Source organism: Pseudophryne corroboree, chromosome 5 (genome assembly GCF_028390025.1).
Source record: "Pseudophryne corroboree isolate aPseCor3 chromosome 5, aPseCor3.hap2, whole genome shotgun sequence".
Classification (NCBI taxonomy): Eukaryota; Metazoa; Chordata; class Amphibia; order Anura; family Myobatrachidae; genus Pseudophryne; species Pseudophryne corroboree.
Window position 1 is genome coordinate 500,998,432 of NC_086448.1, and position 17,497 is coordinate 501,015,928.

At 52.7% G+C, this 17,497-nt stretch overlaps 1 protein-coding gene across 5 annotated transcripts in view; it reads right to left on the reverse strand.

The window, feature by feature from the left end:
- Positions 1 to 17,497, reverse strand: part of LOC134927909 (putative nuclease HARBI1) — a 170,276-nt gene that overhangs the window by 3,865 nt on the left and 148,914 nt on the right. For 4 of the 5 annotated variants that reach the window (XR_010177769.1, XR_010177772.1, XR_010177770.1 and 1 more), the window contains 3 exons: positions 1,225 to 1,830; positions 896 to 915; positions 52 to 166 (listed from right to left, as the gene is read on the reverse strand). Coding sequence is in view for 1 of the 5 variants with exons in the window: in XM_063923020.1 (XP_063779090.1) it covers positions 52 to 790 (739 nt within the window). In the remaining 4 variants the exon portion in view is untranslated. The other variant, XM_063923020.1, reaches the window with a different exon arrangement.

The following is a 17,497-nucleotide window of genomic DNA, read 5'->3' on the forward strand; positions in this document are numbered from 1 at the left end:
AAATTTGTCAAGTTACTTTTTTTGGAAAAAAATATTTGAGCAACAACTCACCCAATAACCACATGTCTGCTCGTTGACTTGATCTTAATCTCTGCCATATCCCTGATTGTCTAATGACATATGCATCATGTGAACTTCCAGTAAATTTTGCATTCAGGGAAAGGATCTGGAGGGATGGCCCACAAACTACCATTACATTCAGAGAATGAAACAGTTTCCTGTTTCTATAAATTTCTTCATTATGTCTTGGTGGCTGAATAGCAACATGTGTGCCATCCACAACCCCAATAACATGTGGGAAGCGACTACCACCTTCCTCAAATTGCCGCTTCACCACATCTAGGGCACCAACATCCAAAGGCATATCAATGAATTGCTTCACCCGCTTTAGGAAAGCCTGGCAGACACGCCGCAGGACCTTACTGAACTGGCCCTGCGACATGCCAACCAGGTCTCCCACAACATGCTGATATGAGGCTGTAGCCAAAAAATGTAACACTGCAAGGAATTGTGTCAATGGTGGTATTGCTGTAGGATACCGAATTTCAGACTCCAGATCACTCTCTATTATGGAGAGAGTGTCTAGGATTAGATGTGGTGGCAGCCTGTATCTACGCACCACCACATCATCTGGCATACCAAAAAGTAGGACACGGGTTCGGAAAATTGGTGGCCTAGCACGCCTCCGTTGCCTTGGTTGATGAGGAGCCGGTTGTGGGGCTGGCGGTTGGGGTGGGAGTGCTGGCGTGGGTTGGGGAGGTAGGGCTTCTGCAGCAATAAATATTGACATAACACACTTTTTTGAAAAAGAAAAAAAACGAGGTGAAAAATACAAAAACAACTTATAAAAAATATTCAAACAATAAATGTTGTAAAAAATGTTGGGGAAACTTACTGCAGGAGCGTACATTTTTTCTGTGTTGAATTCATGGCCAAAATGTGAAATTAATAAAAAAAAATAAAAATAAATAAATGTTATTTTTACAATTCAAAAAAAAAAAATTTATACATTTCTGAGCATCAAATACATCACAAACACCAATTAAAAAAACAAAAAACAAAAACAAAAGCATTTAGTAGCTAGTCCAGGAAAGACAAACACTACTTTGCAGATCAATCCTGGTAAACAAAAATTCTATTTTAGACAAAATGGAAAACAAACAGAATCACCACACTTTTAAGAAACACAAACAGCAACCCAAAACACAGGCCAAGGGCACTTACCTGCTCCAAAAAAAATAAAGACTTGGTGTTCAGTAGCACACCCAGAAAATAAATTAAACCAGGGATATTTCTCCCAAAAGCAAACACCTACAAGAGAACACAAATGACAGTCAAAAAACAGCATACAGACCATTAAAACAAACAGGCACCAACACAGGCCAAGGGCACTTACCTGCTCCAAAAAAAAAGAAAGAATTGGTGTTCAGTAGCACACCCAGAAAATAAATTAAACCAGGGATATTTCTCCCAAAAGCAAACACCTACAAGAGAACACAAATGACAGTCAAAAAACAGCATACAGACCATTAAAACAAACAGGCACCAACACAGGCCAAGGGCACTTACCTGCTCCAAAAAAAAAGAAAGAATTGGTGTTCAGTAGCACACCCAGAAAATAAATTAAACCAGGGATATTTCTCCCAAAAGCAAACACCTACAAGAGAACACAAATGACAGTCAAAAAACAGCATACAGACCATTAAAACAAACAGGCACCAACACAGGCCAAGGGCACTTACCTGCTCCAAAAAAAAAGAAAGAATTGGTGTTCAGTAGCACACCCAGAAAATAAATTAAACCAGGGATATTTCTCCCAAAAGCAAACACCTACAAGAGAACACAAATGACAGTCAAAACAAAGAAGCACAGGTTTATTTTCACAAATGGACTTGCAAAATAGTTATGTTTTTAAAATCTTTAAAACAATAAATTTTTAATAAAATTTTTTAACAAAACAAAAAAAAAAAAAAGAATCAAGAATACTCACAAACGAAAAAACGCATAACAAATGCAACACTGTCTAGATTCAAAACGCAAACAAAATGACAAAGGTATGCTTGACAATTACTCACTCTGCAAATTCCACAAGCACCTTCACGCACAAGCCAACAAACAACTGAAACTCCAAACTACCTAAACTCACAGCGTGCAAAGTAGGCCCTTAAATAAGCAGTGCAATCATTAACCAGAATAACAGTGTACAGCTGTGTGAATTAACGATTCGCACGTAGGTATATAAGCACACACCTCGGTGTACACACGTCATCACAAACATGGCTTCTCGTGAGCAAATCGCAGCAGAGATGGACCGCATTGCAGAGCAGGAGATGGCATTGCGGAAAAGACGCATAGATTGCCAACGGCGCATGCTGGAATACGCCTCTGCGGATGTTGAAGAGGCAGGACCTAGTACTCTGCAAATGTCTGCTTCTGAACCACAACAATTGACTGGGGATACTCTGCCACACACACAAAGTGACCAAACTGAGGGAGAATTGGCTTTAGCCACACAAACACAACAGACAGAAGCTGCTAGTGAGGAGGAAGATGGTGATGAACAGCAAGAAACCTCACAGGCTACCTCCAGACGGAAGAAAAGACAGCCTGCATTCACTAAGAGGGAGTTGCGTGTCTTGGTCACGCAGGCCATGTCCAAAATCCATAGAGGGCCAAAAAACATGGGGGCTGCTTCAAAAGAACGAATCTGGAGAGACATCACAAAATCTGTGAATGAAGTTGGCTCTGTCGTCAGAACATCACAGGAAGTGAGACGACGGTAAGTGCATATTGACAGTCCTTTTTCTGTGCTAAGTTGACTAAAAAATGTACTTACATGTGATGTTATGTCTAGCAAACACAAGCAGAACACGTGTCCTATATATTAGCTTAGACAAATAATAAGACTCTACTTTGTCCCTCTTTCACAATACATATGTAGGTGGGCCGACTTCAAATCCCGCCTGAAGGCAAAGAGGGCTGCGGAGTGGAATGCCTCAAGGGCTACAGGTGGAGGAGCACCTGTCGCTGTGGAGTATACTGACTTGGAGGAGATGGCGATGCCCTGTGTCAGTTATGAGGAGGGCCAAGGGGTGTCTCATATGGACACGGACCTGCCTGAGATCCTGACGGGACATGACTTGGAAGGTAAGTTTACACATTTAGTTGTCTGTAATTTTGACAGTATTTATAATAATAAACTAATTTTGTATCCTACTTTTTTCCCACACATTCTTCTATTTGCTTGCCACAAAACACAGCACAGGGGGGTGATCCGTTTGAGTCACAGGACGGTTATGTGGTTGAGGCTGAGGTGGAGGGACCTAGTGAGTCTGGCAGTGTGGGCCAACAAATCCCACCTCTGCAGGTTCCTACTGGCCCCCCCACCCAACCCTCTGCTATCCCGGAGATCCTGCTTGAAATCGCTAGGTATGGTGAGAGCCTAAATCGGTTTCAAGACGGGGTCATCCGGGAGGTAAGCCAGATAGCTGTCCGGCTCACTGAGCACCGAACCTGTGTTGAGCAAGGTGTTGCTCAACTCTGCCAAGGTCTGGCAGAGATCAGGCAGGGCCAAGAACAACTTGCCTCCTCATTCCAAACCCTTGCAAATAACATCTTGCAAGGGCTCCAGGCCATCGCTGTCTCCCTTGCCCACAGTGGCAGAGAGCCACCCACATCGGCTCCCTCCCCTGCCCCTGCCCAGGAAGAACAGCCCACTGGGCAGGCCCAACGAAGGTCGCTCCGCAGACCTTCCAAAGAAGAACAGCCTCAGGCGGGGAGAAAAAGAAGAAAATGATGTCTCTCCAGATGGGCAGCACCCATGTTTTTGATGTTGCCTCTCTGTATTTTTGGAGTTGGCTTGTGTGACCAGAATGGATAACTCCCTCTTAGTAAAATGTATTCTTTCTGTTTGGATGTATTGTAGCCTGTGAGTTTATGTGTATAAACACCAGAGCCATCTTCCTCTTACTAGTGTGCTATGTATTGTTGTGTTTGTGTGGTGGATCCTAATTCTTTCTCATTTGGTTTAAAATGTGTGTGTGGCAGGGTGTGTCATGTTTTATTTATGCTTTAAAAATATACTTTTGTCAGAAGCAGACTTTTGCAGAGTACTGAGTTCTGCTATCTAATGATTGTCAGTGCCATCTGCTTGCTGCTTGGTCCATCTCTGCCTGTGCGACTCATGTGGAGCCATGTTTAAATGTTGTCAAAAAATTATATAGTAATAAAAAATATATTTCAAAAATTTGAGCAGTTTCTTCCAGGTAATGCAGTTCCAGAAAGATTAGGTCAGCATATAGACACTTGTAGACCAATCTGCTAATTCTCCTTAAAAATTGAAAAAAAAAAAAAAAAAAAAAAAAAAGGTATGCTTTGCACCACACTTTAATGTCCATATTAAGTAAACAGACACGACGCTTTTTATAAATATCTAGGGTCAACAGGACATCATTTCAAACATTGTCAGATATTATAATCAAATATTATTGTGACTTTTAAGCCTAAATTAAAGTGTATGCTGCATTATGTTGGTGTTGGTTTATTTTTAAACAATTATGCAGATTTCAAACACTTTCACAAAAATTTTCATTTGCTTGTATTTGGGAGTCTTACACACATTAAAACAAGTTTTAAAAAGGCTTACACAACAATTTCCAAAAAAACAAAAACCCTTATTTGGCAGTGTGTGAGATTTCTATGTGAGTAGACTAAACATGTAATGTGTGTTCAGACAATTGCTGGTTGGTAACTTTCATCTGCTCATTAATTAACAAGTAATTGGACATCAGATGAATGTGATATCCAATTAACTGCTAATTACTGCATACACACTTGTACCAGTACTTCGCAAATGTAGAGTAACTGCAGACCTACTCTGCTGCTGCGTGAATGTTGCTACGGTTTCCTATGTTAGTTTTAACAGCGACAATGTTTATTTGCTAAAAACACGCCCATTGCGAGTTGCATACTCCCACACTGTACGCCCACTTTCACGCCCATGTCGGAGCATTGCGAAGTCGCGCCTCCGCAACGCCCACGCCACTCCTCGTTTTCGGTTGCCAGTTACGGCTTTTTTTTTTCTAAGTAATTTTGCACAGTTGTCGTACGTATGTACTCGCGCATGCGTAATCACGCATTTGCGCATGCGCAGATACTTACATTTCGTACATTTGCGATGCGATGACTCTTAGCGAACAACTCGGAATGAGGGCCCAAGTGTTATGTTTACTAACAGCGGGATGAATGAGTCTGCTACCTGCCCCTCCCTTTCTGTCACCTGTCCCTCTGTCACTGTCACCTGTCCCCTCCCTCACTTCTTACCTGCTGCTGCTGCACTTGGGAGAGATTACTTTGTAGACACATTGGGAGCTTCCCTGGGAGGGGAAGGAGTCCCCCGGGCAAACAGCTATACTGCTGCTTACCTCTGTTGTCACCGGTGGCAGCACGTCCCTGCAGAGCGCAGACATTGCAGGAGATGAGGTGGGGGCGGAGCACACGGGGCAGGCGCAGGCTGCTTCAGCACTGCCCAGAGCTGGCCCTAACCAATTTAATGTCCTAGGCAAGATTTTGTCTGGTGCACCCTAGAACATGGAAAGGGGGGTAACATACACACATATGCCTTTGAGGGGCATAGGGACATACACTCTGGGCCTGGGAAAGGGGATGGTGACGTACACAGAGTAGCTTGGGGGGATATGGTGACATACACACTGGGGTGGGGGCATGGTGACATACACACTGGGACCTGGGAGGATATGGTGACATATACATAGGGGTGGGGGCATGGTGGCACACATACTGGGACCTGGGAGGATATGGTGACATATACATAGGGGTCTAGAGGGATATGCTGGCATGCATACTGGTGTCTGGGAGGGCATGGTGACACACATTCTGGGGGGTGGGTGAGGGAATTGGTGACACACATAGTGGGGCCAGGTGAGGGACATGGGGGCTGGGTGAGGGACATGGGGGCACACATCCTGGGGGCTGGGTGAGGGACATTGTGACACACATACTGGGGGGTGGGTGAGGGATATGGGGACACACATAGTTGGGACGGGTGAGGTATATGGGGACACGCATCCTGGGGGCCGGGTGAGTGACATGGGGACACACATCCTGGGGGCCGGGTGAGGGATATGGGGACACACATACTGGGGGGCCGAGTGAGGGATATGGGGATACACATAGTGGGGCCGGGTGAGGGACATGGGGACACACATCCTGGGGGCCGGGTGAGGGACATGGGGACACACATCCTGGGGGCTGGGTGAGGGACATGGGGACACACATCCTGGGGGCTGGTTGAGGGACATGGGGACACACATCCTGGGGGCCGGGTGATGGACATGGGGACACTCATCCTGGGGGGGGGGGCCGGGTGAGGGATATGGGGACACACATAGTGGAGCCGGGTGAGGGACATGGGGACACACATCCTGGGGGCCGGTTGAGGGACATGGGGACACACATCCTGGGGGACGGGTGAGGGATATGGGGACACACATACTAGGGGGCCAGGTGAGGGATATGGGGACACACATCCTGGGGGGCGGGGTGAGGGATATGGGGACACACATAGTGGGGCCGGGTGAGGGACATGGGGACACACATACTGGGGCCCGGGTGAGGGACATGGGGACACACATCCTGGGGGCCGGTTAAGGGACATGGGGACACACATCCTGGGGGACGGGTGAGGGATATGGGGACACACATACTGGGGGGCCGGGTGAGGGATATGGGGACACACATACTGGGGGGCCGAGTGAGGGATATGGGGACACACATAGTGGAGCCGGGTGAGGGATATGGGGACACACATAGTGGGGCCGGGTGAGGGATATGGGGACACACATCCTGGGGGCCGGGTGAGGGATAAGGGGACACACATAGTGGGGCCGGGTGAGGGACATGGGGACACACATAGTGGGGCCGGGTGAGGGACATGGGGACACGCATCCTGGGGGGCCGGGTGAGGGATATGGGGACACGCATCCTGGGGGCCGGGTGAGTGACATGGGGACACACATCCTGGGGGCCGGATGAAGGATATGGGGATACACATAGTGGGGCCGGGTGAGGGACATGGGGACACACATCCTGGGGGCCGGGTGAGGGACATGGAAACACACATACTGGGGGCCGGGTGAGGGACATGGGGACACACATCCTGGGGGCCGGGTGAGAGACATGGGGACACATCCTGGGGGACGGGTGAGGGATATGGGGACACACATAGTGGGGCCGGGTGAGGGACATGGGGACACACATAGTGGGGCCGGGTGAGGGACATGGGGACACGCATCCTCGGGGCCGGATGAGGGATATGGGGACACGCATCCTGGGGGCCGGGTGAGTGACATGGGGACACACATCCTGGGGGCCGGTTGAGGGACATGGGGACACACATCCTGGGGGCCGGATGAAGGATATGGGGACACACATAGTGGGGCCGGGCGAGGGACATGGGGACACACATCCTGGGGGCCAGGTGAGGGACATGGGGACACACATCCTGGGGGCCGGGTGAGGGACATGGGGACACACATCCTGGGGGGCCGGGTGAGGGATATGGGAACACACATACTGGGGGCCGGGTGAGGGACATGGGGACACACATCCTGGGGGACGGGTGAGGGATATGGGGACACACATAATGGGGCCGGGTGAGGGACATGGGGACACTCATCCTGGGGGCCGGGTGAGGGACATGGGGACACACATCCTGGGGGCCGGATGAGGGATATGGGGACACACATAGTGGGGCCGGGTGAGAGACATAGGGACACACATCCTGGGGGCCGGGTGAGGGAAATGGGGACACACATCCTGGGGGCCGGGTGAGTGACATGGGGACACACATCCTGGGGGCCGGTTGAGGGACATGGGGACACACATCCTGGGGGCCGGATGAAGGATATGGGGACACACATAGTGGGGCCGGGTGAGGGACATGGGGACACACATCCTGGGAGCCAGGTGAGGGACATGGGGACACACATCCTGGGGGCCGGGTGAGGGACATGGGGACACATCCTGGGGGACGGGTGAGGGATATGGGAACACACATACTGGGGGCCGGGTGAGGGACATGGGGACACACATCCTGGGGGCCGGTTGAGGGACATGGGGACACATCCTGGGGGACGGGTGAGGGATATGGGGACACACATAGTGGGGCCGGGTGAGGGACATGGGGACACTCATCCTGGGGGCCGGGTGAGGGACATGGGGACACACATCCTGGGGGCCGGATGAGGGATATGGGGACACACATAATGGGGCCGGGTGAGAGACATGGGGACACACATCCTGGGGGCCGGGTGAGGGAAATGGGGACACACATCCTGGGGGCCGGGTGAGGGACATGGGGACACACATCCTGGGGGGCCGGGTGAGGGATATGGGGAACACATACTGGGGGCCGGGTGAGGGACATGGGGACACACATACTGGGGGCCAGGTGAGGGACATGGGGACACACATCCTGGGGGCCGGTTGAGGGACATGGGGACACATCCTGGGGGACGGGTGAGGGATATGGGGACCCAGATAGTGGGGCCGTGTGAGGGACATGGGGACACTCATCCTGAGGGCCGGGTGAGGGACACGGGGACACACATCCTGGGGGCCGGATGAGGGATATGGGGACACACATAGTGGGGCCGGGTGAGGGACATGGGGACACACATCCTGGGGGCCGGGTGAGGGACATGGGGACACACATCCTGGGGGGCCGGGTGAGGGATATGGGAACACACATACAGGGGGCCGGGTGAGGGACATGGGGACACACATCCTGGGGGCCGGTTGAGGGACATGGGGACACACATCCTGGGTGCCGGGTGAGGGAAATGGGGACACACATCCTGGGGGCCGGGTGAGGGATATGGGGGCACACATCCTGGGGGCCGGGTGAGGGACATGGTGACACACATCCTGGGGGGCCGGGTGAGGGACATGGGGACACACATCCTGGGGGCCGGGTGAGGGACATGGGGACACACATCCTGGGGGCCGGGTGAGGGATATGGGGGCACTCATAGTTGGGCCGGGTGAGGGATATGGGGACACACATACTGGGGCCGGGTGAGGGATATGGGCACACACATAGTGGGGCCGGGTGAGGGACATGGGGACACACATCCTGGGGGCCGGTTGAGGGATATGGGGACACACATAGTGGGGCCGGGTGAGGGACATGGGGACACTCATCCTGGGGGCCGGGTGAGGGATATGGGGACACACATCCTGGGGGCCGGATGAGGGATATGGGGACACACATAGTGGTGCCAGGTGAGGGACATGGGGACACACATTCTTCGGGGCCGGGTTAGGGACGTGGGGACACACATCCTGGGGGCCGGGTGAGGGACATGGGGACACACATCCTGGGGGGCCGGGTGAGGGATATGGGGACACACATACTGGGGGCCGGGTGAGGGACATGGGGACACACATCCTGGGGGCCGGTTGAGGGACATGGGGACACATCCTGGGGGACGGGTGAGGGATATGGGGACACACATAGTGGGGCCGGATGAGAGACATGGGGACACACATCCTGGGGGCCGGGTGAGGGACATGGGGACACACATCCTGGGGGACGGGTGAGGGATATGGGGACACACATAATGGGGCCGGGTGAGGGACATGGGGACACTCATCCTGGGGGCCGGGTGAGGGACATGGGGACACACATCCTGGGGGCCGGATGAGGGATATGGGGACACACATAGTGGGGCCGGGTGAGAGACATAGGGACACACATCCTGGGGGCCGGGTGAGGGAAATGGGGACACACATCCTGGGGGCCGGGTGAGTGACATGGGGACACACATCCTGGGGGCCGGTTGAGGGACATGGGGACACACATCCTGGGGGCCGGATGAAGGATATGGGGACACACATAGTGGGGCCGGGTGAGGGACATGGGGACACACATCCTGGGAGCCAGGTGAGGGACATGGGGACACACATCCTGGGGGCCGGGTGAGGGACATGGGGACACATCCTGGGGGACGGGTGAGGGATATGGGAACACACATACTGGGGGCCGGGTGAGGGACATGGGGACACACATCCTGGGGGCCGGTTGAGGGACATGGGGACACATCCTGGGGGACGGGTGAGGGATATGGGGACACACATAGTGGGGCCGGGTGAGGGACATGGGGACACTCATCCTGGGGGCCGGGTGAGGGACATGGGGACACACATCCTGGGGGCCGGATGAGGGATATGGGGACACACATAATGGGGCCGGGTGAGAGACATGGGGACACACATCCTGGGGGCCGGGTGAGGGAAATGGGGACACACATCCTGGGGGCCGGGTGAGGGACATGGGGACACACATCCTGGGGGGCCGGGTGAGGGATATGGGGAACACATACTGGGGGCCGGGTGAGGGACATGGGGACACACATACTGGGGGCCAGGTGAGGGACATGGGGACACACATCCTGGGGGCCGGTTGAGGGACATGGGGACACATCCTGGGGGACGGGTGAGGGATATGGGGACCCAGATAGTGGGGCCGTGTGAGGGACATGGGGACACTCATCCTGAGGGCCGGGTGAGGGACACGGGGACACACATCCTGGGGGCCGGATGAGGGATATGGGGACACACATAGTGGGGCCGGGTGAGGGACATGGGGACACACATCCTGGGGGCCGGGTGAGGGACATGGGGACACACATCCTGGGGGGCCGGGTGAGGGATATGGGAACACACATACAGGGGGCCGGGTGAGGGACATGGGGACACACATCCTGGGGGCCGGTTGAGGGACATGGGGACACACATCCTGGGTGCCGGGTGAGGGAAATGGGGACACACATCCTGGGGGCCGGGTGAGGGATATGGGGGCACACATCCTGGGGGCCGGGTGAGGGACATGGTGACACACATCCTGGGGGGCCGGGTGAGGGACATGGGGACACACATCCTGGGGGCCGGGTGAGGGACATGGGGACACACATCCTGGGGGCCGGGTGAGGGATATGGGGGCACTCATAGTTGGGCCGGGTGAGGGATATGGGGACACACATACTGGGGCCGGGTGAGGGATATGGGCACACACATAGTGGGGCCGGGTGAGGGACATGGGGACACACATCCTGGGGGCCGGTTGAGGGATATGGGGACACACATAGTGGGGCCGGGTGAGGGACATGGGGACACTCATCCTGGGGGCCGGGTGAGGGATATGGGGACACACATCCTGGGGGCCGGATGAGGGATATGGGGACACACATAGTGGTGCCAGGTGAGGGACATGGGGACACACATTCTTCGGGGCCGGGTTAGGGACGTGGGGACACACATCCTGGGGGCCGGGTGAGGGACATGGGGACACACATCCTGGGGGGCCGGGTGAGGGATATGGGGACACACATACTGGGGGCCGGGTGAGGGACATGGGGACACACATCCTGGGGGCCGGTTGAGGGACATGGGGACACATCCTGGGGGACGGGTGAGGGATATGGGGACACACATAGTGGGGCCGGATGAGAGACATGGGGACACACATCCTGGGGGCCGGGTGAGGGACATGGGGACACACATCCTGGGGGGCCGGGTGAGGGATATGGGGACACACATACTGGGGGCCGGGTGAGGGATATGGGGACACACATAGTGGGGCCGGGTGAGGGACATGGGGACACACATCCTGGGGGCCAGTTGAGGGACATGGGAACACATCCTGGGGGACGGGTGAGGGATATGGGGACACACATCCTGGGGGCCGGGTGAGGGATATGAGGACATACATAGTGGGGCCAATGAGGGACATGGGAACCCACATACTTGGGGCCTGGGTGGGGGGGACCTGGTTACAAGCACATTAGAGCCTGGTAGGGTATATAACATCAGACACACACTGACTTACAAACATACACAGGCTTCAGCTACAGTGAGAATATGCTGAGGTAGGTTGCTCACCTCAGATTGTGATTGAGCTGCGCTGCTGCAGGAGAAAGAGAGGGAACAGGCAGCAGTGCACACAGCTAGAACCCGCCCCCACTCTCTGTCATGCACTAACGGCTCCCCGTTCTGCCCCCAGCTGCTGGTGATAAGGTAATCACTGATCTTCCTCCCCTCCCCGTGCGCGCGGCGGTGGCGGCAGCCGCCCAGTTCCCGTACGCCGCATTTGCCTATTATGCCTAGGGTCGGCTCTGCCGTTGCCCGCGCTGCGCATTTGGGGCCTGGTTACAAGCAGCAGTAGCAGTAACACTACACAGCGGCTCCTCTGCAGCTGGTGGCGGCGGCGGCTTACACAGGCAGGGGATGGATGGCGCCTCTCTCGTGTTTGGGGGGAGCGAGTTGCCCCCTTGCCCCCCCCCCCCCCGCTTCATTCCGACGCCCCTGCCAGGTACACCTGGCACACACGTACAGTAGTTACGGCTCTCTATGTACCAGATAGATTTTGGGGTAGACGGTAGACCATGTAATATGCTGAAGTATGGGGTTTAGTGGTATCTGTGTAAGTTATTTGATGCAGATACAGCTTTTCCCCATTGTGTGATTGTGGTGCTTGTGCTCTGACAACATTGGGTGCAGGCTGCATGAATTTACAAATGTACAGATGAAGCCACGTTAATTAATTCCACGGCATGGCCACAATGACACACGTGCCACACTGGGCTATGACTATGTGCACCTGCGATTGCACCCAGGGCCGGCAACAGAAATCTTGGGGCCCGGTACACTGATATCTCTGTGGGACCCCCCCCGGTACACTGATATCTCTGTGGGCCCCCCCGATACACTGATATCTGTGCCCCCCCCCCCCCCCAAGACACACACATGTCCATAATATTTTGTACTCCCATGCTCCAAGGGGATCAGGACAGGGGTTGGTAGGAGCGTGTAGAGGCAGCAATTGTACAGTAAATGCTAAATACATCCAGGATGGCCACATAACAGGCCAAATATGATCTCATGAAGATGATGGCTCATGGGCCATGTCTGATTTTCTGAAAATGTCTAAGACACAGCTAAATATGCATTCTACAGTAATACCAGGTTTACAGTGTTCTGAATACTGATTAAAAAAAGGGCAGATGCAATGCATGCAGGGCCGGTGCCCCCCCCCCCCCCCCCCCCCCCCTTCCCCCCTGCAAATTTGCACCTTACCATATTTCACAATGTGAGGGGGGTTTTGTAATAGTGGCAGAACACAGAGAGGGGTGACAGAGGCTGGGGCAGAACACAGAGGTGGTTGTGAAATAATGACAGAACACAAAGAGAGAGTGGTGACACAATGGCTGGACAGTACACAGAGGGGGGGTGAAATAGTGACAGAACACAAGGGGGTGACACAATAGCTGGGCCTGAATACGGAGGGGGGGATGGAATAGGGACAGAACACGGAGGGGAGAATTGTGACAGAACATGGGGGGGTGACACATTGGCTGGGACTGAACATGGGGGGGTGGAATAGGGACATAACACAGAGAGTGGGATGAAATAGTGACAGAGCATGGGGGATGTGACACAACGGCTGGGACAGTACACAGAGGGGGGGTTAATTAGTGACAGAACACAGGGGGGTGACAATAGGTGGGACTGAAAATGGGGGGGGGGTGGAGTAGGGACAGAACATGGGGGGGATGGCACTGTAACAGAACATGTGGGGGTGACACATTGGCTGGGACTGAACATGGGGGGGGGGTAGGTACCGAACACAGGGGGGACAGTACACAGAGGGGGGGCATCACATTGGCTGGGACTGAACATGTAGGTGGGGGAGGGGGGGAATAGGTACAGAACACAGGGGGGACAGTACACAGAGGGGGGGTGACACAATGGCTGGGACTGAACACAGGGGTTGGGGGGGGTGGATGTAATAGGGACAGAACATGGGGGGGATGGAATAGTGACAGAGCATGGGGGGGTTGACAAAGGCTGGGACAGAACGTGGGGGGGATTGAAACAGTGACCACTGATCACACAGTCTCAGTGGTTATGCTAACCATTGTGCTCCTGTGCCCTCCCCCAGCCCAGTGACCTGAAGTGCTGCACAGATCAAACCTGCATCCACCACATAGGAAGACTGAGTTACTGGCTCCGGCGCTGGCTGTCTGACTCACTGATGCCCAGGAGAGCGCACTTGTTGTGCACCGCTGAATGCTGATGAGGGCCGCAGCAGCAATATGAGGCGCTGCAGGGAGTAAGGGGGCGGAGCTTACCGCACTCTCCGGGGGGAGAGGGTGCTTGCTGAAGCCCGGACTGCTGCACTGTAAGTGCCGGAGAGGAGCCGCACTTTATAGCCACACAGCTGCCGGCGCCGCCTGACAGGCGCAGCAGCCACAGCAGAGACAGCGGGTGGGCGGGGAAGACTCGGAGGGGAGATCGGGACGGGGACTGGCTGACCTGGGGCTGCACTTGGGGCACTGTGGTGACCACAGGGCCGGGAGGAACGTTGTAAAAAAAAGAGTAGTTAGTTACTGATTACGTCTAACTACACAGCGGGCGGCCCGCGGCTAGCGCGATGCCGCAATTTATATAATTATTTTAATCTATGACAAGCTGCCTATGCCATCGCTGGACCTTGGGGCCCCTCACAACGTCGGGCCCGGGTCAGGTGTCCCCTTTGACCCCCCCTGTCGCCGGGCCTGATTGCACCATAGAAAGCCTATGGGTCGCGTGCGCGATTATATGCGGATACGCTCGATGACAACGGATCACAAGTGCACCTAGTCGCAGCCAAGCTGAGCTTAGGTACATCTGTAGCAACTGTAAAAATGTAGGATAGGGTCAAATGCAAAGCATGTATTAATAACATTAATAGACATTGTAGAGAGTTATTGATTATTGATTGAACATACTGATTCACACAAGCTGCTAAGGATGGTGGTTAACATACTGTACTGATAGTAATCTCACTCTCCCACAAGTTGTGGGAGAATCACGATTTTTTGGGCAGTCCCCCACATCCACGAAGAGTGTACCTGGGATTCCGGCTCCGTATTGATGTAAAGGTATCTTGGGGTTTTGTGTAGTGCAATTGAGGCAGTTGCCACACTGATAGAAGCCTTTTGTTCTTGTTCTTCCATCAGTTGGGATTTGTAGCTGTGTGTGGGGTTTTATGTGGTTTTAAATAAGTTTTTTTATATCTGGTGTTTTTTTGTAGATTACTGATTGTTTTTGTGGTAAAATATCTGACAGTAATTCATCCTGTAGTAGAATGTGCCAGTCTTTGTTTAGAATTGTGTGTAGTTTTTTTAATATCTTTGTTGTATTGTGTGAAGAACAGTGTGTCAGGTATCTGGTTTACTTTTTCGTGTATTTGAGAAGCTTGTCTCTGTTTTGTTGTTCAGTTTTAGTGAATGCTGCCTCTACCAGGTGTTCGTTGTATGTCTTGTATAAAACTGTTGTTTTTGTACTTATCCCTGTTCTCTGTATGTGTCGATGTCTGAACAATTGTGTCTAATGCGTTTGATTTAGCTGCTTGGAGTATTACTAAGCCAGTTGGGCTGGTTCCTGCTGCTAGATAAAATATACATTTCTCTCTAGTTTCTCTTTAGAACGCTGTGTTTTTTCTTCAGAATACATCAATCTTTTAAAGGTAAAAAAACATTGATGTGGGAACCATCAATGGTTTCACCCACCGATAGTCATCCTTGTTCCATTACTCACTGGGCTGTGTGACGATCAGAGCCTGGTAGTAGGTCTTCATTGGTGTGTTGGGGTGGTGTTAAGCTCAGTGTCCCAATACCAAGTAGGAAAAAAAAAAGATAATTGGAGGAAGCTTTGTACCATCTTTGGTAGAGGACCATTGGTTCTCCGCCGTCAATGACAAAACAATCTACAGTACGATTGGTGGTTAACCATCATTTTTTTTAATAACCAATGGCCAACCCTACAATGCAGAGAAAGAGTTTAGCTTTTGGCTAGTGACTTGCCTCTGCTTTACACACTGTACCTAGAATTCTTCAGGAATCCTAATTTTCATAGACTGTATGAGGGGTGTGCGATAAGTTTCCGGATGCACAAAAAGTATTTTATTAACAAAGTGAACATTCAATTTTTTAAAAGTATTCACCAGAGGAGTCTATGCAAAGTTGCATGTGCTCAAACCACTTGGTGAAGCAGATGTACCAGTCCTAAGAAGATATGTCTTCTACTTGCTGGATAAAGGTCTGCACTGCAGCTTACGGTGACTCAAAACAAATCCCACTCATCTTGTGCTTGATTTGTGGTTACACAAAAATGTCGCAGGGGGTCAGATCTGGGCTGTACGGCGGATGACCAAGCTCCTGGATGCGTTCATGGGCCAGACAATCCACCACTTTCCTGGATTTGCGTACAGGTGCATGGACATAATGGAGAAGGACACCACGAGTGCGAGTCCTTGGACAGCACCTGGAAATGGCTTCCAGCACTTTCAACAGGCATTGGTTGACGTACCAGTGATGGTGCGCTGTTGCATGAGTAGTACGGTAGCTATGTGACCAGTCTTCGCCACAAAATTAGCCACCATCTGCTTGACCACGCTGCACTCATGTCAGATCTTCTGTGGAGGTGTACCTCCAAATAGGACCCACTGTGCTGATTTTTGTTTGGTCTCGGCTGAAACTGTATATCCAGGATTCATCACCACTGATGATCTAGACAGAGTTTGAGCGACTGTTATCCAACCTGGTCAGCATGTTGCTGCACCAAGTCAACTGAGCCGCCGTCTTGAGTCAGCTGATGGGCACCCATAATGCAGAAACCTTGCTCAGGCCAAATTTTTCATGGAGTATCAAGCGGATGAATCCCAATGAGATGCCTATCTCCTTCTCTAAGTGGTCCACGTCCATCACAACTGTGGCCTGCATGGCAGCAACGTTGTCCTCAGTGATGGCGGACACAGGTCTACTGCAGCGCTCCTTGCTTCCCAGGGACAGTCTCTGGTGCTGAAATTCTGAAAACCCATACACAGTGTTTCAGGACAGTGCTCCTTCCCCAAAAGCAGCTCACAGTCGGTTAAAACCCTCCTGCTGTCGCAGACCACTGTTGTAGTCTGTTGAGCTCCATAACAAGATTGTGAAAGAAGTGAACATGCTGAATTGTTCGGTGTGCAGTTCTACCTATATGCGATTCTGTGCCTTGACATTTCACAAGAACCATAGTCTAAAGGTGGGTACACACTAACAGATATATCTGCAGATCAATTGATCTGCAGATATATCTATGGACGGATCGAGCAGTGTGTTCAGCATACACACTGCCTGATCCGTCGGGGCCTGACGTCATGAACTGGGCGGGCGTGTACACACGCCTGCCCAGTTCACCTGTCAATCACCGCCGGCCGCAGCAGCATGTGTACGGGCGGTCGGCCGACCGCTCCGTACACACACAGCGACGCGCCAATATATCGGTAGATATATTGTCCGTCGGCTGTGCTGCGCGACCGACGCGATACGTCTGTGAACGACGGAGTTCACGGACGTATCGACCGTACACACTGGCCGACAGTCCCGCGATATAT